The sequence below is a fragment of the Hyaena hyaena genome, unplaced genomic scaffold, assembly GCF_003009895.1.
Source record: "Hyaena hyaena isolate Hyena2069 unplaced genomic scaffold, ASM300989v1 scaffold_337, whole genome shotgun sequence".
Lineage (NCBI taxonomy): Eukaryota > Metazoa > Chordata > Mammalia > Carnivora > Hyaenidae > Hyaena > Hyaena hyaena.
In genome coordinates, this window is record NW_024080966.1 from 433,862 (window position 1) to 456,452 (window position 22,591).

A 22,591-nucleotide genomic window follows, 5' to 3' on the forward strand; every position below is an offset into this window, starting at 1 on the left:
AAAACCTACTGATTTTACCCTCATACTGTCTCTTAAAATTTTCCACTTCTTATCTCTGGTGACTTCACACTAGTTAAGGCTATCATGGTCCCTCAATTGGTATCTATGTACTAGTCTGAGTGGTCTCCCCATATCCCTTCATTTATAAAGCATATCTGATCACAATTATTCCTCTGCTTAAAATCCTTCAAAGGTGTGTCCTTGGTCATAGGAAAAAGGCTAGTCCTTTATCCTTCAAGACTGTGACCAATCAGACCCTTGCTTGCCTGTTTGGCCTTAACTGGCACCATTGTTGCCCTTGCTCCCTGGATTCCAGTCACATACTCTTTAGTTTCTCAAATGTACCATGCCTGTTTGCACAGCATCTGTATGCTGCTGTTCTTGCATATATGCTTAGAGCACATAAGCTGTGTCTAAATGCCTACTTACCCTTCAGATTTCGTCTTAGATGACCCTTCTTCAGAAACCCCCATATCTCTGGTTTATCTATACGATGGAATACTACATGGCAGTAAGAAAGAATGAAATCTGGCCATGTGTAGCAACATGGATGGACCTTGAGGGTGTTATGCTGAGCGAAATAAGTCAGGCAGAGAAGGACAAATACCATATCTTTGCACATATAGGAGGATTAGGAGGAACTTGATGGAGGAACAAGGGGGAGAAGAAGGGGGGAAATGGGGAAAGGGAGAGAGGCAAACCATGAGAGACTCTTGAATGCTGACAAAAACTGAGGACTGATGGATGTGGGGGGGAGGAGGGATGGGCATGGAGGAGGGCACTTGTGGGGATGAGCATTTTATGTGGAAACTAATTTGACAATAAACTATTTGTAAAAAAAAAAAAAAAGGAAAAAATAGAGTACCCAGCGCCCAAAAAAAAAAAGAAAGAAAGAAACCCCCACATCTTCCTTCCCTCAGCTCCTTGCAGACTAGATAGATCACACTGCTGTTTTTTTCTCATCGTTGCATTTTCTTCAAAACCCACATTACATTTTGTGTATTTTTGTATGAGTATTTGATTAAAGTCTGTTTCCTCAGGTAGAATATAATCTCTGAGAGTTGAGTCTACATGTACTTCGCTTATCATTGTATCCCTAGTGCCTGCCCCATTGCCTGGTACATACAAGGGACTTAATATTGTTGAATGAATGACTCCCAGTTCTATTTCTACTACACCAGTGATTTTAGAGTAACATTTTTATTTTTAAAATCTTCTTAGCCATATGCTTTATATAATTCACCCATCTGTTGATGAAGTAGCATTTGAGAAAAAATAGAATTTCAAGTTATTTATTCCTAATTTGTAAATCGCACTTTAAAAAAAACACCTTTTTTTCTTAAAAATGTGAAATCAGTAGTGCTAAATATTCTTCCTAAATGTGATGGAACCCAGTCATATGTTAATTTTTATTCATCAGCTCTTTCATTTATGAGTAGTTTTTGAGAGACTAAGAAGTCATAGAAACTATTGGATATGGAATATAATAAAAATATAAAGGGGTGTTATTAAAGTTAGTGCCTCTGCAACTAGTGATCCACAGAATAATGTTCTTGGAAGTTTTACCAGATACTCTGCACCCCCTCTCCCGTCTTTTCCCTGCCATTCCCCCTCTACCCCAAAGAAAGATTATATTCTTACAAATAACTTTGAGAAACACGATGTACTATATCTCCTTCTCATGGAATAATAACAGTGTATATTAGCATAGTAATGCTTCTTTAGCCTTAAAGCAGAGTTTTTCAGCCATGGCCCTGTTGACATTTTGGACTGGATAATTCCTTGTTGAGAGGGAGGGGAGAGAGGATGATATCCTCGCCCTTGTAGGATGGTTAGCAGCATCCCTGCCCTCTGTCCATTAAATGCTAGTAGTACCCTTCCTGTTGTGACAACCCAAAATGTCTCTAGCCATTGCCAAATAACCCCTGGGGGGCAAAACCATCCCCAGTTGAGAACTATTATCTTAAAGAGTTCAGTTGACCTCTTTTTGCACTCATATTTCCCAAATTTATTTGAATTCCTTGGAATTCTTCTTTCATCTCATACCTAATGTCCTGGGAAATGCTGTTTTTTAAATAGTAAAAGTAAACTAATTCTACTTTTAATTTTTCTACTTTTTAGATTCCTGCTTAAAACCCTTCAATATTTTCCATTGCACCTAGAATAAAATTCAAACTCTTTAATATGGCCTTCCTACATGTAAAGGCCTTTGCCTAGCGCCCTAATCTTAGCACCTATCACTACCAGCTGTCAGTTCTGTAGTAACCTGCCTTTCAGGTCCTCAGGAACCCCAGTTCCTTTCCTGATCCGTTATTGCCACTCTTAGGAATCATTTTGCTTTTGCTCTTTCTTGTTCTTTAGGTTCAAGTTTCAGATTAAATGTCATCTCCTAAGAAGAGATCTTTTCTAACCATCTCTTTCCCTGCCTGAAGGATAGCTAAACATCCTAGTACCTACCTTTCTTCTTATACCCTGTTGCCTTCACAGCACTTTTCAGTTTGTAATTCTTTTTTTATTCATGTGAGTTCCTTTTTGTCTCAGTCATAGAACGCAAAGTCTTTAAGAGACAGGAGCCACATCTATTTTGTTCATTTTATATATATATATATATATCCCCATCATTTAGCACAGAGCCTAGCATCTAATAGGCACAATAATTATTTGTTGAATAAATAAATGAATGTTTTAATTTATCAGTGCTTTAGGAGCTAAAATGTATTTTATTGAGATATAATTCAGATACAATAAAATTCACCCTTTAAAGGTATATAATTTAGTCATTTCTAATACATTAACAAATTTCTACAACTGTCTTACTATCCAATTCCAGAACATTTCATCACTCCTCATGCCCCTTTCCCCCAGCCCCTGCCAACCACTAATCTACTTTCTGCCTCTGAATTCGTCTGTTCTGGACATTTCATATAAACGAAATGTGTGGTTTTTAGTACCTAGCTTCTTCCCTTTGCATACTGTTTTCAAGATTTGTCCATGCTGTAGCATGTAATAGTACTTTATTCATTCTTATGGCTGAATAATATTCCATTATATGGATAGGCTATATTTTGTTTATATATTCATCAGTTGATAGACACTTGGATTGTTTTCCCTTTTTGGCTGTTATGAATAATGTTGCTGTAGACATTTGTGTACAAGTGTTTGGGTCAACATCTTTTCACTTCCCTTTGGTATAATACCTAGAAGTAGAATGGCTAGATCATACGGTAACTCTATATTTAATTTTTTGAGAACTGCCAAACTGTTTTCCAAAGTGCTTGTACCATTTTTACACTCCCACCAGTAATATAAGAGGGTTCCAGTGTCTCATCATTCATGTCAACATTTGTTATTGTCTATCTGTCTGTCTCTCTCTTTTTTAATCATAGCCATCCTGGTGGATATGAAGTGGCAATGTGGGTTTGATTTGCATTTCCCTAACAATTATTAATGTTGAAATATTTTAATATGCCATTGGCCATTTATATATTTTTCTGGAGAAATGTTTATTCAGATCCTTCGCCCATTTTTTAATTGGGTTACCTGTCTTTTTATTGTTGAATCCTAAGAGTTCTTTATATATTTTGGATACTAGACCTTATCTGATATATATGGTTTGTAGATACTTTCTCCCATTCTGTGGTGGTTCTTCTACTTCATTCAAAGTGCTCTTCGAAATACAGAAGTTTTAAATTTTGATCAAGTCCAATTTATCAACCTTTTCTTTCATCTCTTCTGCTTTTTGTGTCATATCTAAGGAACCATTGCATCATCTAAGGTCATGAAAAGTTATGCCTCGTTTCTTTTGAGAGTTTTATAGTTTTAACTTTTACATTTAGGTCCTTAATTCATTTAGATAAGTTCATATATGGCATGAGGTTGGGGTGCAACTGAATTCTTTTGTGCAGGAATATCCAGTTGTTGGAATTTCATTTTTTTAATGTTTACTTTTTTTTTTTTTTGAGAGAGAGAGAGAGAAAGAGACCGACGGACTGTGCAACTGAGGGAGAGGCAGAGAGAGAAGGAGAGAGAATCCCAAGCAGGCTCCATACTGTCAGGGTGGAGCCCGATGGAGGGCTCTATCTCATAAACCATGATACCATGACCTGAGCCAAATTCAAGAGTCAGATGTTTCACCAACTGAGCCACCCAGGTGCCCCTGGAGTTTCATATTTTAAAACTTTATTAAGACGTCATAACTTTTCACAAAAATTAACATTGTTTCAACATTTACAATTCCAAAAAATGATGTATGAAGCGCATATTGTCTACCAGACATGATGTTGGGCATAGGCTCTAAAAAGATTTTAAAAATCCCTGCCTTCAGTTTCTCCTAGAGCTGTAAATCAAGAACATTGAAAATTGTAATAAAAAGTTGAATGGAACACATAAGGTATTTGAAGAAATTAATAATGGCTTTAAGAAATGAGTTTTTGAGAGACTGCATGTGAAAGTAAGATGACAGTTCTGATATAAAAAGAAAAATATTCCTGACAATTGCTGTAATTCCTGATACTTGATGGTGTCAAGTGTCATTTGATGACACAATTCCTGACACTTGGTGGTGGTTGCTATGCAATAGGGATGTTTTACCTTGATTAGTACTCTTAGAGCCATTTGCTATTAACTTCCTAATTTGGGGGGTGGATGAGAAAGAAACTTTGATCTCCAAATTTGAGGTGAAATTTTGATCATAATAGAAATGACATAATCTCTTCCTCATTTTCTCTCCCTCTCCCTCTCTTTAAGTATAGCTGACTTAATTCATATTCATTTAACTCAGAGCAAAGGATTCTCTATAGCAGTGTTCTTTGAGTCACTCTTGACCAATTCTGGAGGTTTTTCACCCCTTTATCTTTCTGTTGTTTCCCCATTGATGCTAATCTTAGAACTGTTGATATATCTTGTTAAGATTTGCAGTTCTTTATGCTATCTTTTTTTTTAAAGTAGGCTTAATGTTTTGAGATTAATTATTGAATTCAGGGCACGTTAAATTCATTGTATTAGTGTGCTTGGCTGTCATAACAAAATACCATAGACTGTGTGGCTTAATTAGTAGAATTTTATGATCTCACAGTTTTAGAGGATTGAAATGCAAGATCAGGTGCAGGCTTTTCTAGTATGGTTCACAGAGGGCCTCTTCTGGCTAGTTTTCACCTGCCTTTCCTCATTGTCCACATTACATATTTCTGATGTGTCTTTCTCTTCACATAAGGACACCAGCCCTCTTCGAATAGGGTCACATTCTTATGACCTCATTTAATTTTAATTACCTCTTCAGAGGCCCTACCTCTAAATACAATCACATTGAGGAGACACCTGGGTGGCTCAGTTGGTTAAGTGTCTGACTCTTGATTTTGATTCAGATTATCAACTCACTCAAGTTTTTGAGTTCAAGCCCTGTGTTGGGCTCTGTGCTTAGTGTGGAGGCTGCTTGGGATTCTCTCTTTCTTTTTCTGCCCTTTCCCTGCTTGTGTGTTCTCTCTCAAAATAAATACATAAACATTAAATACAATCACATTGGGGATTAGGGATTCAACATATGAAATTTGGGACAGGTTGGTTGCACAGTTCAGTCTATAACACTTCAGTCACAGATAGATGTTACTTTTATATTCTTTATTTTATAATAAGAAAATATAGTGAGTTTCTGTAAAATTTATATTATTACTAGAGGGGGGAAAAGACCTCATGTCATCTAGGCTCTCCATACCTGTATTTTCTCACCTGTAAAGCAAGGGAAATTAGCTAGTTGATTTCTGAACACTAAAATTCTGTTTCTCCAGTTTAGGATTATTGATTTCTAACATTATTCAGCAGATAGGTAATAGGAAGCATAATAGAAATTGATGTTCTAGAAATCAGCATTGTACAACTTCTCATAACTGAGGTGAAGGGCTTAATCATCCTATGTTCATATAAATTCGGATACAGTTAACTCTTTTCAACTAGCTATGCTGGTTAGGTTTTACTATGTATAATTTAAAGATTTGTATGCCACGTTTCTTTTTTTTTCTTCCAGTTAATAACACTCTTTATACAATGTAATTTATTTATCATTCATGAATACATCTCATTGTAATGAATCAAGCAATACAATGAATATAGATAGCGAAATATGAGATTCCCTCTCATACCTTCTCCTCTTCCAGACGAAATAACCACAATTAACAGTTTGGTATGGATTCTTCCAGTCTTCTTTCTATGAATGTACATATGAATAGTGATATATGCATATATTTTTTTCATAAATGAGATCATGCTGTATATATTCTGTTTTTTAAATGTTTTATCACCAGTGTGTCTTACAATGTTCATACATACCAGGATTATGTATATCTTTTGTAAATGGCCCATAGTGTTATATGATATTATTATAATTTGATTATCTGTTTCCCTTTTGTTGGATGTTACTTTGTTTTATTACTGTTAAAAACAGTGTTGCATGAACATCCTGTACACACATCCTTCTGTGCAGAGTTTCCTTTAGAATATATTTCTTACATGTGGGATTGAACACACTGAAAATTTTGATGGCATTCCTAAATGGATTTGCAAGTTTACATTCTCACCAACAGGGAGCAAGATTTTATTTACCTTTACCATTGCTGAAATATTTTAATGGAATAAATATTCCATTCTGATGGTTTAAAAATTATATTTCATGATTTCGAAGTAACATCTGATATCTAGGCTGTTGAGTCTCATTTCCTTTGTTCGTTGGCCATTTGTATTTTTCTATGGATTCCTCTAATTTACCCATTTTTCTTATGGAATATCTTTTAATACTGATTTGTAAGAAATTTTTGAAGTCTATTTTGCATGTGAATCCTTTATTTTAAATGTTGCATATATGTTTTCCCTGTCTGTTACTGGTCTTTAACTTTGCGTCTGGTATCTTGTAGAATGTAGATTTTTCATTTTATGAAAATGTCAGTCATTCTCTTTATGGCCTGTTTTGTGTAGTGTGTAGGGTAACTTTCCCCATGTAGGATTATTTAATTTTTTTTTCTGGTATTTTCTAGTATTGTTTCTTTAACTCCATTTAGAGTTTATTTAAATGGACAACTCAACCCTAATTTTTATAGTCCATTCTTTCCTCACTGATTTGACGCTCCCTTTATCTTAAATCTCTATGTACAGGTTTCCCCAAAAGTAGACTGTTCCTATGAAACCTTTCATAAGCCAAAATGATGTAACATGAAGATACTGTTACCATTAATTTATATAGAAACAATTTTTAGTGTTTCCAGGCCCCTAAAATATTCTCTCTTATGCTTTTTCTGATACGTTAGGATATACTTTGGTAACAGATGCACAAAATAAATCCAGATAAAGCACAGACGCTCACTGACATGGTTCAAAGCTGTGGCAGCTTAATGCTGAGATACTGAGTGCAGTTTCCAGGGAAGGTGCTTCATAGGGTCACCCTCACTGCCCAGGGTGCTGGATGCCTTTGTAATGGCTTACTGCAAAACAAGTGCTGAAAATTTAAAAAAAAAAAATTCTTTTTTGTAAAAGCAGAAATCCTCTTCAGGTTTCTTTTCAGTTAGCAAAAACAGGTACTGATGTTGTGTCTTTTTATGTAAAAGCAAAATGATGTAACTTGAACTTCCAAAAACAGGAGGTATCTGTATTTGCAGATCTATTTTTATGTATAATTCTTCTCTCTTTTTGATATTATTTTTCTCTCTATTTGCTATTACATTTTAGTGTTGCTGTAACCTTACTTTACCCTCTTCTAATTTGTGGCTATTAAGTTATATGTGAACCAGAAATCTACATAAGAGACTGCTGGTATTTTAGATAAAACAGTCTCTAATTGAGGAAATGAAAAATTTGTATGAGATTGATTCATGATTCATGAGTAGAATGTTGCATACTTTAATACATAAAATTTATTATATGTTTTAGTTTCGCAGAGGCTTATTTAGATTTTTTGGTTTCTGTGCTCTTGGTAATATTTTAAATAGTTGATGTTGCTGAATATGCAACCTCTATATAAATATTAATATGTTAAAATTATTTTAAAACAGAAGCTATATTTAAATCACTTTGGTGAACAACTTTATTTCCATCATTTCATGTTAATGTGTGTTAATGAAAGCTCTCTGTTAATTGGGAAACAAAGTAAATATGACCAAGCCCATATTTTGCTTTTAGGTTTTCTTTCCTAACAATACAATAAAGAATAAAATAAAAATGAAAAGAAAATAGGTAATTAACTCTTATTTTAAATCAGCTATGGCTAGATGTTATTATAAGAGTAGCATCTGTTACCATGGATCATCTCTAACTCAAAGTCACCTTGAAAGAAAGCTTTGACCTGCTTTCTACTTTGAAAAAATAACTCCCAGTGGCCTTGGGCAGCTATAGCCTTTATTGTACCTAAATTACTGAGCTTACATGAGGAAAATAAAGTGGCCATCCTTTTTTCACTGAAAAGTCAGTAGAATCCTGCATTATCTATTAAGTTCTAAAGCATGAGAAATAAAGAAGTAGATATATGAATAAAAGTCAAGATTTTGTGTAGTGGTATTTTTTTTAAAACATTATTTTTTTTTAATGTTTTATTTATTTCTAGGAGAAAGAGAGAGAGAGAGAGACAGCGTGAGCAGGGGAGGGTCAGAGAGAGAGGGAGTCACAGACTGAAACAGGCTCCAGGCTCTGAGCTGGCAGTCAGCACAGAGCCAGACGCAGGGCTCAAATCCATGAACCACGAGATCATGACCTGAGCGAAAGTCGGACGCTTAACCGACTAAGCCACCCAGGCACCCCTGTAGTGGTATTTTTTTTCGCATTTGTGTTATTCAAATTAAATGAATAGATTTGACGTGCTCTTTTTGACTTCATTTTATTTTTTTAATTAAAAAATTTTTTAAGTTTATTTTTGAGAGAGAGAGAGACAGAATGTGAGAGGCAGAGAAAGAGAGAGACACAAAATCTGAAGCAGTCTCCAGGCCCTGAGCTGTCAGCACAGAGCCTGATGCAGAGTTGGAACTCAAGAACTGCGAGATCATGACTTGAGTTGAATTCAGACACTTAACCGACTGAGCCACCCAGGTGCCCTTAGAACTTCACTTTAAACTTGGTGTTTCTTAAAGTATCTGTGATACAGAGAATTAGTATATATGTATGTGCTGCATGTTACTCAGGGAAATACTATTTTCTTTTATTCCTGGACAGTCGAATTGTTTAAGGGCTTTTGGAATTGCACTAAGATTTGAAACATCTGAGGGACATAAAATAATCTATTCTTTTTCTAGACATTTCAGGCTTAGGATGCTCAAGAGATACAGAAATAGGATAGTTCTGTATTATGATTAGCATCTGGAGTCTAGTCAAATCTCACTTGGACAAAAAATATACCCTTTTAGGCTTGGGAGGGAGTGGGTTTCCTGAAGCTACATATATCTGTACTTACTAATTAGTACTTACTAATTCAGTAAATTAATAGCTATATGATAGAACTTACAAAGTGGATCCAGCCTGCAGAGACAAATATCAGTTGACCTACACTATATTTTTAAAATATCTAGATTTTTGACTTCTTCTGAAAATTGGAAGATCTGACAACCGTAACCATCTATCACCACAGGGCAGCAACTAGCTAGATAGGCATATGCTCTCACTTGCCAGAATCCATGCCACTCCTTATCCTGAAAATGTCAGTTGCCATTTATCACGACACTTGCACAGTCACCCATTTACTGAACCCACTTATGTTCATACCCAGCATCTGTAGCCTTAAAATATCTAATTTATAACTATCAGTCTATATTTTTCTATACTGGTGCAACTGAGTGTAAATGAGTAGCAATTTAATATAGTGGGAACAACCAATTCATTATTTTCCAGGAACATATTGCACATTCGTGTCTTCATTTTTGTTCCTTTTTTAATTCCTTGAAATATTTACTCTTGCTGCATCCTCTTCATTTTCATCCCCCAACACCTTGACTCTTCCTTAATCACCTGTCTCCAGTAGTGTCTTCCTCCCCTGAAGTCTTAGAATAGTTATTTTCTCCACCACTGTAAATTTATCATAGCAGAGATTTAGAGAGTCTCATCCAGTTAAAAAATGGCTACATTCCTATGAAGAGGCCTTTCAGTATTTTCTTAATATGGTTCACAGTTCACTGTTGTCATTTTGAAGACTAAGAAAGTAGTAAGTTTAAATTTTATTTCCCTAGTGTATTTTTTAAAGTTTATGTATTTATTTTTTAAAGTTTATTTATTTGAGAGAGACATAGCACAAGTGGGGGTGGAGTAGAGGAAGAAGAAGAAGAGAGAGAGAGAGAGAGAGAGAGAACGAACGAACCCCGAGTAGGCTCCACACTGCCAGCCACAGAGCCTGGTGCGAGGTTCAAACTCATGAAACTGAGATCATGACCTGAACCAAAACCAAGAGTCTGATATTTAACTGACTGAGCCTCGTGCTCCTTTATTTATTTTTGAGAGAGAGAGAGTGAAAAAGAGATAGAGTGCTTACCCAAGTGGCAGAGGGTCAGAGAGAAAGGGAGAGAGAATCCCAAGCAGGCTCTGTTCCATGCTAGGGTAGAGCCCAACTCGGGGCTCAATCCCAGGGACCTTAAGATCATACCTTGAGCTGAAACCAAGAGTCGGAGGCTTAAGTGACTGAGCCACCCAGGTGCCTGTTTTGTTTTTGTTTTTCAAGAGGCTTCACGCCCAGCATGGAGCCCAATGAGGGGCTTGAATTTATAACCCTGAGATCAAGACCTGAGCTGAACTTAAGAGCCCAATGCTTACCCAGGCACCCTTTCCCTAGCTTTCTTAATTGACCTTTGGACATTAAATTTAAATATTGTTTTCCTTGCTTTCAGTTACAGATGAGGACACAGTAAAGAGGTATTTTGCCAAGTTTGAAGAAAAATTTTTCCAAACCTGTGAAAAAGAACTTGCCAAAATCAACACATTTTATTCAGGTGAGTAGTTTTTTGCTACAACATAGAAGAGACAATTTCTGCTATTAGGAAAGAGAAGCTCTGCATGTCATTGTTTAACCTTCTGATTATTATTTTAAAATTGGGGCTTGTTTTTCCTCCTATACTGCATTTAGGGATATTTTCTATTGCTGAGGTAGGAACATATCTAGTACTTCAGTATTTAAGCTTCATATGGTCATTGACTAGATTCTTTTGCAGTTGCAGGGATTTGGGGACCTCCTTGTGAACCAGTACCTTGATTGAGTTTCACTAAAGTCCAGTCTAAAGCTTTGAAGAGTCAGAAATTTGATTTTATCAGAGCTAAATTACACAGTTCCTGGTTATTAACTACATTTCTTTGTCTTTCCCTTGTATGGAATACTCATTTCTATTTCTCTAGAGCATTGTACCCAGAGTGGCATCTACAAGATGCTATTGGAGTTGTGGAGAAAATACTAGAACTTTATTTATATCTGACCCTTTAAAATTCTGTTTTTTATATATGTTTACTCCTCTAGTTTTTTAACCTCTGTTTTTTCATCTCACAGAGCTCAAGTTTCTTGACTCCTTCATCTATTCCAGTTGATAGGGCCCCTCCCAGAATTACTTCCCTCTCTATTAGTCATCTTAACTACTTTGTCCCTGTGCTTTTTAATCCTTTTACCTTCATTGCTTTGTATTGTTTCTGCTTAGCAGAATTATAGCCTGAACCATTTCAGACTTTCTTTCTCCATGCCTATCCCCTGGCTGCTTAGGATAGCTAGGGAAAAAAAATCACATGCCAGAACAAATTTGAACCAGTATAAATTCACTGTTACACTCTTAACTGTGTCCTCAAAGCTGCCTGCCCACTGGTCCTATCAGTGCCCTTTTCCATGCTCCAAAGTGTTTTTCTAGATCCAATTTCATTGTCTTGAATTTTCTGACCCCACCATCTTCTCCATCATGCTCATTAATTATGTCTCTTTCTTTACAAATAAAAATAAAGGCCTTCAGCTCCTGTTGGTGTATAATACTTAGGCAGACTTAGGCCACCCCTCCCCCTAAATACTTGTTGACATTCTTACCCTTATTTATTTTCCTCCGGTCTTTTTGGAACAGATATCCCTCTTCAGTCCATGACAAATCTCTACAACTACTGACTGAATTTTAGCCCCTCAAGACTTGTGCCAGTAATTATTCCTTTTAAGAGTTAGTAAATAAGTGCACCGATTTCCCTTTTTACTGGTTTAGTCTCCTTAGCAAGTCACTCCCTTTTAGCAAAAAAGAAACAAAAAAAGAAGCAAATGCCTTAGTTCTCCTTATCTCTCCCTTATGGCTAGACTTCCTAGGCAAGGAGAGCAGTTTATGCAGAGACACAGAGTCATGAAAGGGCACAGCGTATATGCATGTCCTTTGCACTACATTCTAAGTACTTAGAATGCAGAGACAAAATAGAAATATTATTTGAAACTGTGCCATGTATAGATTTTCAGCAAGGGAAAAAAATGTACAGAGAAATTGCAGTGTGCAAGAACAGAGATAATTTCCACAATTAAGAGTAGGAGTGAAAGAGGAACTAGCAGTGTAGACAGAGAAGGAGAGGGTGGCATGTAATGAAGAATGAAGAGGAAGCTAAGAGGAAAGCATTTGTAGGGGAAAGAGTGTTTAGACCAAGAAAAGGCTATAGGATATGATGTAAGGCTGTAAATGAAAAATTTGAAGGTCACGTTTATTAGGAGTTTTTTGGTGGGTGGAACAATCTCTGAGCCCAATTCTACATGGATTATTTAGATCACAAAGAGTAGATAAAGCTTATTGGTATACAAAGAAAAAAAAATGCTGTTAATAAGAGATACATACTTTTTACATGTTGAGTTATAGTACCATCTAGATACAAATTTGACCCATTACGCCTAGTCAGATATGTGTGTTTTATGTATCTGTGCATCTGTATATGTGTATATGCAGTATATATAAATAATTGATAGTTTTTCATGGAATAATATCCTTACTATATATAGTATATATTCTGTTTTCTATATTTAATTATTTCTATTTGACTTATAAAATGCTCATTTATGATCCACACAATTGCTTTTATGGCCCCATATTGAGTTATAACACTAGTTTGATAAATGTTATTTTAAATTTCATTATTTTTCGAAAATAATTTTAGGCTTTCTACTACTAAAACTTTGGAGGCTGTGATTAAATGACTTCCTTTTTCCTAGTATATTGGCAGGGCCTGTAGGGCATGTCTCCTGAAGTCACCACAGAGTAGGTACAAATTGATAGTCTTCAGACTGACTTTTTGCCAGCTCAGGAAGTGATGGGTAATATGAAGACATGATTGACAGAAATAGAATTTGGCACTTGTTCTAGACGGTATCATTTTTCTCCTTATTTAGCCACCTACTCCATGGCAGATCGTCTTATAGACAGCAATCCTTAGAGACTAGGGCACAGAAAAACTATAAATAACTAAAATAACAAGAATGAGTTCAGCTTATGAACCTATCTCCACCACTTATATCTCACAAATTATTGAATGGTCAGCCAGTAATGGTTACTTTTAAGTGAGATATAGTCTTGACTAAAAGTATTAAGTACCCTAAATAAAGCATAGAATGGATACTACTAAAATGTACGTATTTATTTTCATACTAGTTCTGTTACCTACCAGTCACATTTTGGATTTTTGAACCTTACTATTTTGTTTAGAAGTTTACCATTTAACCTTCTTAGGCTTCCATGTACCTTCTTGTAAAATGAGCAAAGAGCTCCACTTCTGATGAGTCAGAAACTATTAACAATAGTTTGATGTCAGTCATTGTATTGCTCTTTATTTATATTAATATACAAAATCTTTAAATATTTGAAGACTGTGGGTGGAAAGGGAGGTTTTTTTTAAAGGAAGGCTCTTTTTTGGTGATAACATTGCTAATTACGGAAGTCTCCTAGATCACTTCTAGTATTAAACCTGGCATCAATCCTGGAGGCTATAGTGTCGGAAACCTTTTTCTGTGGTGATTGGTAATATCCTTTTCCATCAGTAACGTTAATGACTTCATGTTATAATATCTTTCTCTTTGAACCAGTTTGCTTTCTCTCCATTCAAAATACTTAACTTCTAAGTAGTGCTTTTATGTGCCTACATAAAAACAAAATGTTAGAATGTGTCTGTTGCTTTTAATACTCCCTTATTAAAACAGGCGAGCCTTTTTTGTTGTTGTTGTTGGAATGTTTTTTTTTTTTTTAATGTTTACTTATTTTGAGAGAGTTCTGCAAGCAAGAGCAGGGAAGGGGCAGAGAGAGAGGAGAGTGAGCATCACAAGCAGGCTCCACCTGTCAGCGCAGAGCCCAACACAGGGCTTGAACTCATGAAACCATGAGATCATAACCTACTGAGCCACCCAGGCACTCCGGTTGCAATGTTTTAAATAGCTAAGAGCTTCTTCCTTTGTTTCTAAACAATGTTTTTTCTGACCTGTCCTAATTTTTAGGCTTCTGAAAATATTTTATATTCACGAAATAAATCTGTTTCTAATGCCATAATTTTCATACTTAAAAATAACACTACTGCAGTTTCCTTCCCTCCTACCTTCCCTCATTCCCTCGCTCTTTTTTGGTAAAGAAAGGAAAAGCTCATAACACTGCTGTGAATTCAGGATAATTGCAAAGTACTGTGGAAACTGACATGAACCATTGATTTTGCTTGGAGGAAAAGAGAGGGATTGAGGAAATACCTACAGAAGAAGTAAAATTTAAATTGGATCTTTGGAAATGTGTAGGCATTTCCACATGCTTTTGGAGGAGCATATTGAGGATAACAGTCAGAAAGGAGTTGGAGTGCAGTTTCCAGGGAAACACCTGCATCGTGACATCAAAGTACATGACATATTTGGGAGTGAAGAGCATAACAAATAGTCTGCTGAGGCTGGAGTTGTTTTATTCACACATGAAAATTTTAGATTTCAGTATCTGAGGTGTAACAATCTCAGGTAATAAGAATTCCAGATAAAAGCAGAACAAAAATTTCATGTAGTATATCAAAATTAACTATCCTGAATCATCTAGGATGGGTCAGCCTTCTTACACATTTTGTATTTCAGATAATACTGACGTCCATAAATTGAATTAGCAAGATCATAACATTGCAAGATAAGTATACAAAAAATAAAAGTATTGTAAAACACCAACTTTATTTTATCAACATTGAGTCACATAACTATAATAACTTTGTTATTCTGAAGATAGCTTATAGTTCTGAAATAACTTTTTTTTTAAAGTAAAATATATATAAATTTGGTGAAAACTAAAAAAAAATTTTTGTTGGAGTGCCTGGGTGGCTCAGTCAGTTGAGCGTCCAACTCTTGATTTTAGCCCAGGTCATGAGCTCATGGTTCGTGAAATCGAGCCCGTGTCAGGCTCTGCCTCTGACAGCTCAGAGCCTGCTTGAGATTTTCTCTGGACTTTCTCTCCCTGCTTGCACGTGTACTCTCTATCTTTCAAAATAGACAAACTTAAGTAAGATTTCGTTAACCCTATAGCTCTTTAGGCAACATATAGGTGCTTTGAAAGTTTTTGAATGGTTATTGGAAATTTTTATCAACATTTTATTATCTGAGAGCTTATGGCATTAAGTATATATTCTTAAAATAATCTGTTCTCATTCATTCAGTTGATTTACTGGAATGAGTAGAGATTGGAATTTATTGCCAAGATAGTCTATTTTTATCAGTAGTTATAAAATTACATAGAAATATTCATTTTTATTTTTTAAAAGTATTTGTAGATTTTAATTCATACACCAAAGTACATTTTTATGTACACATATACCTTTTTCCAGGATCTGTGCTATACCATCTATTTGAGCTTTATGGAGACCCAACTCTAGAAAACTGTGGTGTCATTGAAAAATAGATTTGGACACTTGTTGTCAACAGCAGTGTTTCCATCCCTTTTAAACCTGTTGATAAGTATTAAGCACTTTTTCTAAGTGTAACACCATGACTATGGTAATACTGAATTCTTTTTTGAAATTACATATGCTTTATACACCCCTACTTCCAAACAAAGATTTTCCCGTATATGCTCTTCCAGATAGCCTTCCCTTTAAGGAAGAGAATCACTGGTTCATACACTAGCAAAATACCCCTGGTATTTATTAATCCTCTATTTCTGTATAGGCACTTGGATTACTAGAGATTTTTTTCCCACATATTCATTCATTCATATATTCAGTCAACAAACATCGATTGAGCCTACTATATGCAAACTCTTATAAAGATGGTGATAATAATCCATACAAAAATTTATATTAATAGCAGGATTTATATAGTAAAAAAATAGAAACAATTCAATTGTACATCAACATGAATATTTAAACAAAATGTGGTCTAGCCACCCAGCAAAGTATAATTCAGCAATAAAAAGAACAAACTCCTATGGATGAACCTCAAATTCATTATGCTAAGAAGCCAGACAGATGCAAAAGATGACATATTGTATGATTCCTTTATAAAAATGTCCAGAAAAGGCAAGCACATAGAAACAGAAAGCAGATCAGTGGTTACTTGGGGCTAGGGGTGGGAATGAGGATTGACAGCCAGTGGCCATGACAGAAGTGTATGGGATGTTGGAAGTGTTCTAAAATTGGATAGTGTTGATGATTTCACAACTCTGCAAATTTACTAAAAATCAACAAACTGCTTATTATGGGTGAATTCTATGCTGTGTAAAGTATACCTGAAAAAGCTATTAGAAATGAGGGCTGATGGGGGTTGGGGAGAGGGGAAGGGGGGTGATGGGCATGGAGGAGGGCACTTGTGGGGATGAGCACTGGGTGTTATATAGACACCAACTCAACAATAAACTATTTAAAAATAAATAAATAAAATCAGTACAATCTAAAAAAAAAAATTGTTCACCGTTAAAACATGAAGATTCTTTTTGCTCTCAAGAGATGCATTGGCCTTAGAGAGCTCACAGCTATTTAATAAAACAAATATATAAACAGAATTATGTTCATTGTGCTTTATATGCATGTTTGTGGTCTAATGAGAGCCCTTTAGAGGGAGTTTCAAGTTGTAGCTGAGAGTCGTTAGGCAAGAAAAACTTTACATAGAAAATAACATTTGAGATTAGCCTTGTAAAATGAGTAAGGAGTTTGCCAGATGGGGAGGCATTTGTTTCATGACATTGCTGGTGTGCAGGAAGTAACAGTTCTTTCTTTCCATTTTTTGGACTATTTTCATTTTTAATATCCATATGATGAAAGATGTAAATAATTACAAAATTTATTGACAACTGAGGCTAAGGATGGTAAACAGATAGCAAATTCATATATCAATCTTTTCACAGTAAAAGTTGATCATTCATATTACTTATGATTTTCTGGGTTTGGGATCTTACAAGTTACCTAAGGTTTTTAATTAGCAAAGTAATTTATAGTTGACCTTGGATAAAGTTTCACATTATTTCATTATATATTGTGTTTGTGTATACTATTTTTTCAAATGGTTTTTAAGTGCTTAGGACATAAATACTTAAGTTGTTTATAAAACAGAAGTGTTAGATTATATCTTTTGATCTAGGAGGATCATGAGAAAAGTACTGAATCATTAGGTGCACAGTGAACCAAGAAAGAACCAAAAAGTTCTGTATTGTTTTTGATCAGAAGGATAATAAGATAAACAACTTTGCAATAGAAATGCTTGATTCTACAATAAGAAACTTGAGATTCATTTTGCCTTTTCAGTTTGAGATTTGAAAATAGGTAAATAGTTCTTTTTCTTCCACTATGGAAGATTAGTAAGAAATCCTGAAAACCTCTCAACTACAAAACAGTAAAATGCATAAAATATTCAAAATTATTAGATACAAAATAAAATATATGCTTAATATGGCTAAAAGCATAGAAGAGAGTATCAAAACCATGAACAAAAAGGAAACTATCAACATTGACTTTTTAAAATAACCAATTAGAACTTTTAATAATGAAAATATAACCACTGAAATTAATATCTTAACCAATTAAATTTCCAAATTAGGTAGAGATTAAGAGAGAATTTATACACTTAAACGTAGAGCTGAAATAGTTACCCAGAAGGCAACAAAAAGAGAGAAGAAAATATAAACTATGTAAAAGAGCATGAAGGTCAGGAGGCCATAGTTTGTATCTATGATTTTACTTTTTCCACTGTCCATTCCATATTACCTTTGCCCTCAGCCAGAAGCCCAGCTGACTAGGGTTCTTTAGTGGATAGAACGACCCAGACTTCATTTCCTAATGAGTCTGAATCCTCAATAATTCTTTTTTTTTTTTATATCTATAGTTTTCCATTAACTTTTATTACTTGTCATGGAAATGCTAGGATTTGTTCCAGAGAGTCTCCTGGGTTATGGACACAGTCCTCCCTGCTCCTATTGTATATCAACAATTCACTTTCCCCTTGGTAATTGGGATCAATCACCAACCAGTAAACAACTTCTTTGCCTACTGGTTCAGGGAGACCCAAATGGCCAGGTGTTTCTCATCTTCTGATTTAGTAGAACTGTTCTTGTATTCCTCTGAAAGAAGCATTTCTCCTTGAGAACTAACCAATAGGCAGAGCTCAAGTTGCACATTGGGAAGCAAAAATTTGAGTGAGTGAATTTTTAATATAGTAGTGAAGGAGCCACTCCCACTTCCATCCCTCTGTATTTTGGCTGTGTTTGCGAAAGCATCAATATAATGGCCTTAATACTACAACGTGTAAGGCAGAACCCTATTCTTCAAGAATTTTGTCTCACAACTCATTTTGATAAGTCTTTCTTTGAGCTAGCAATTTCTGGATATGTGGTAGGACTATTATATTCCATGGATATGCTTACTGTTTTACTGCCTTTGCTGTGAAATGAGGTGGTTTTTTTTTTAATCAGAAATGAAACTGTGTGTATGCCATGAAAATGCATAAGGCATTCCAGTTAATAGTGGTGCTAGCCAGAAACATTATGAGCAGGGAAGGCACAACCATATCAAGAATACATTTATTCCATAGAGGACATACCTACCCCCTGCATCCAGTTGCATTCAACCTGCCACTAGGTGGCTGACCAGTACTTATGGGAAATGGTGCCATTTCTGGGGCTCAGAGACAATGCTGGCATCTGCTGCCAAATAAGAAGCTGCATTATTAGGTGCCTAGCTGCATACCAGGTGCTAGAGTCTGTGTTTTTTGCTCCAGTGATGATACCACATCTAGAATAGCAGCTGCCATTAGTGAACACCTGGTTAAATTTGCTGTAATCCACAGTCATTCTTCAAGATCCATCCAGCTTCTGCACAGACTAAACACATGAATTAAATGGGAAAGTGATAGATATCAACATCCCTGTATCTTTCAGGCCTCTGGTTGTGGCACTAACCTCTGGAATTCCCCTAGGGATGTATTTTTGCTTCTTGGTTATTATCTTGATAGGGAGAAGTCTAGGAACTTCACTGGTCCTTCCTACAATAATGGCCCTTACACCTGGGTCAGAGTCAGTGTGAGGTTTGTACAAGTGTCTTGGTGTTTCTATTTTAGTTATACATTCTAGAACTGGGAAAGTAATCATACAGTGGGTTCATGGACCATCTGGTCCACTGTAAGTTAAACCTGGGTTAGTATTCCATTGTCATCTGAACACTATAAATCTCCATTTGACTACTGGACCAAGTGGCATTTGGAGTCTCTAGAAATTTGCAACCAGAATTACATGGTAGCATAATTCTAAGGAGGCCTCTGAGATCCTATCCTCCTGATGTATTCTTTATCTTTTCCCAGTTATTCAGTCAAACATCTATCTAGGTATTGGCTGTGAAGGGATTTTGCAGCTGTATTTAAGGTCCCAAATCAGTTGACTTTAAGAATGGGAGATTATCGGGGTGCCTGGGTGGGTCAGTTGGTTAAGCATCTGACTTCTGCTCAGGTCATGGTTTCATAGCTCTTGAACTCAAGCCCTGCATCAGGTTTTGTCCTGACAGCTTAGAGCCTGGAGCCTGCTTCGGATTCTGTGTCTCCCTCCCTCTCTACCCCTCCCCTGCTGACACACTCGTGCATGTGCTCTCTCAAAAATAAATAAGCATTAAAAAAAGAAACAATGAGAGATTATCCCAAGTGAGCCTGACTTACTCATATGAGCCATTAAGAGAGACTGAGCTTTTCCTGATGAGAGAGATTCAAATCATGAATATTCACAAAGTTGTACAACCATTATATAATTACAGAACATGTTCATCATCCCCCAAAACCCCCATACCCATTAGCAGTTGTTCCCCATTCTTCCGACCCCCTAGACCCTGGCAAACACTAATCTACTTTATCTGGGTCTACCTATTCTGGACATTTCATATAAATGGAATAAGAATAAGATGACATGTAGCATTTTGTGTCTGTTTTCTTTCACTCACCATGATTTCTTCAAGATTCATTCATGTCGTAGTATGTATCAGTACTTTGTTCTTTTTTATGACTAAATAATATTTCCGTTATATATATATATGTGTGTGTATATACATATATGCCATATTTCACATATCCTTTCATCAGTTGATGGATATTTAGGGTTTTTTTTTTTACTATTCTTTCAGGTTTTTTTACTATTGTGAATACACATTCATGTATACATACAAGTTTTTTTTTTTTTAATTTTTTTAATGTTTTATTTCTTTTTGAGAGAGAGAGAGAGACAGCGTGAGCAGGGGAGGGTCAGAGAGAGAGGGAGGTACAGAATCTGAAACAGGCTCCAGGCTCTAAGCTAGCTGTCAGCAGAGAGTCCGATGCGGGGCTCAAACCCACGAACCAAGAGATCATGACCTGAGCCAAAGTCAGATGCTTAACCGACTGAGCCACCCAGGCGCTCCTATGTACAAGTTTTTGTGTGAATGTGTGTTTTCAGTCCTCTTGGGTATCTACCTAGGAGTAAAATTGCTGCATCTTAAGGTAAGTAACTCTATGTTTAACTTTTTGACAGTTGACTGTTTTCCAAATTATAATGTGGCTGTACCATTTTGTCACTTTTCATGACTTTTTAAAAATTCTGTATATTCATCTGTAAAAACAAAGGGTACACTTGAGGTTTTACAGGGAGGGAAATGTGGGATAGAATAATAAAATGAAATGTTATACAAAAACATTTTTTTCCTATCCAGTTCTAAATATTACATGTAACATTTTTTTTCCTGAAATTTTAGGGAAACAAACTAGAATAAATACTAGAAATTCAGAAGTGAGAACTTTACCAGCTTTTTAATCTTGATGTTTGGAAATTCTTTTTTCTTTTTTTTTTCTTTTTTTAATAGAAAAGCTTGCAGAGGCTCAGCGCAGGTTTGCTACACTTCAGAATGAGCTTCAGTCATCACTGGATGCACAGAAAGAGAGCACTGGCTCTACACTGCGACAACGCAGAAAGCCGGTCTTCCACTTGTCCCACGAGGAACGTGTCCAACATAGGAATATTAAAGACCTTAAACTGGCCTTCAGCGAGTTCTACCTCAGTCTTATCCTGCTGCAGAACTATCAGGTACTTCAGTTTTTATCCTGGAGAATGGAATCTTCAAATAATTAAGAAATTTGGAATTAACCTGGAACTATAGTAATGGGCCAATTCAAAAAGGGAAGTCTAGCAAGCTATTATTTTTTAGGTTCTTAATGTGATTTCAGGTGTTCTTATGGGCTAAAAATCATATGTCAAAGGTAGCAAAATAGTATGTTAACAAGATTTCTATTTTGGGGACGCCTGGGTAGCTTAGTCGATTAACCAATTGTCTGACTTCAGCTCAGGTCACGATCTCACGATTTGTGAGTTCAAGCCTCACATCAGGCTCTGTGCTGACACCTCAGAGCCTGGAACCTGGTTCAGACTCTGTGTCTCCCTCTGTCTCTGCCCCTCCCCTGCTCCCACTCTGTCTCTCATTTTCTCAAAAATACACATAAAAAATGTTTTTAAAAAGATTTCTGTTTTTGAAGATCAGTTTTCTAAAACCTTTTGTACAACATTCACAATTTCACTCAGTTTGCTTCCTATTTTGAGAGGCATCTCTGGTAGTGGTGAATAGAAATAAGAAATTGTATATATCTACCCAACCACTGCTGGCTATGTAAGAGCTTTGTATTTCTCCACACCTATAGCAAAATTTCCACAAAGGCTTTCGTCAGTTAACTTTCCTGAAACTAGCACTAATAATATTATAAAAGATACTGACTTTTCAACTTGCCACTAAGAATCTTTCCAATTTTATTATCCATAGACTGCGATATGACTCTATGATAAAAAGAAAAATCTCTGTGGAATTAGTGAACCACTATATTGTACACCTGAGACTAATGTAACGCCGTATATTAACTACACTAGAATTAAAACAGTTTTTTTTTTTTAAGTAGAAAAGAATTCTTGTGAGAGAAAAGAAATTAGGTCACAGCAAGTATATATAGAGACTGAATATCTATGCAATTATCATATATGACTCACTGTTTTTAAAATCCAGTCTGTAAAGCCTTACTATCATGTACACTAAATTAATGGAAATTAAAGGCATTTATTAATTTCTAATTCTTTACAGATGTGTTTAAATAGTTAAATCTATAACAAATTTCTTGAAAAACAGATTATTTGTTCAATAATAAACATTTCAACAGGCAAAA

The 22,591-nt window shown here is 35.6% G+C and overlaps 1 protein-coding gene across 1 annotated transcript in view; it reads left to right on the top strand.

Moving 5' to 3' along the window:
* Nucleotides 1-22,591, top strand: part of XPR1 (xenotropic and polytropic retrovirus receptor 1) — a 206,754-nt gene that overhangs the window by 117,493 nt on the left and 66,670 nt on the right. Inside the window, exons 3-4 of the mRNA XM_039249309.1 lie at nucleotides 10,842-10,943; nucleotides 21,250-21,470. Of these exons, the coding sequence (XP_039105240.1) occupies nucleotides 10,842-10,943; nucleotides 21,250-21,470 (323 nt within the window). The remainder of the gene's footprint in view (nucleotides 1-10,841; nucleotides 10,944-21,249; nucleotides 21,471-22,591) is intronic.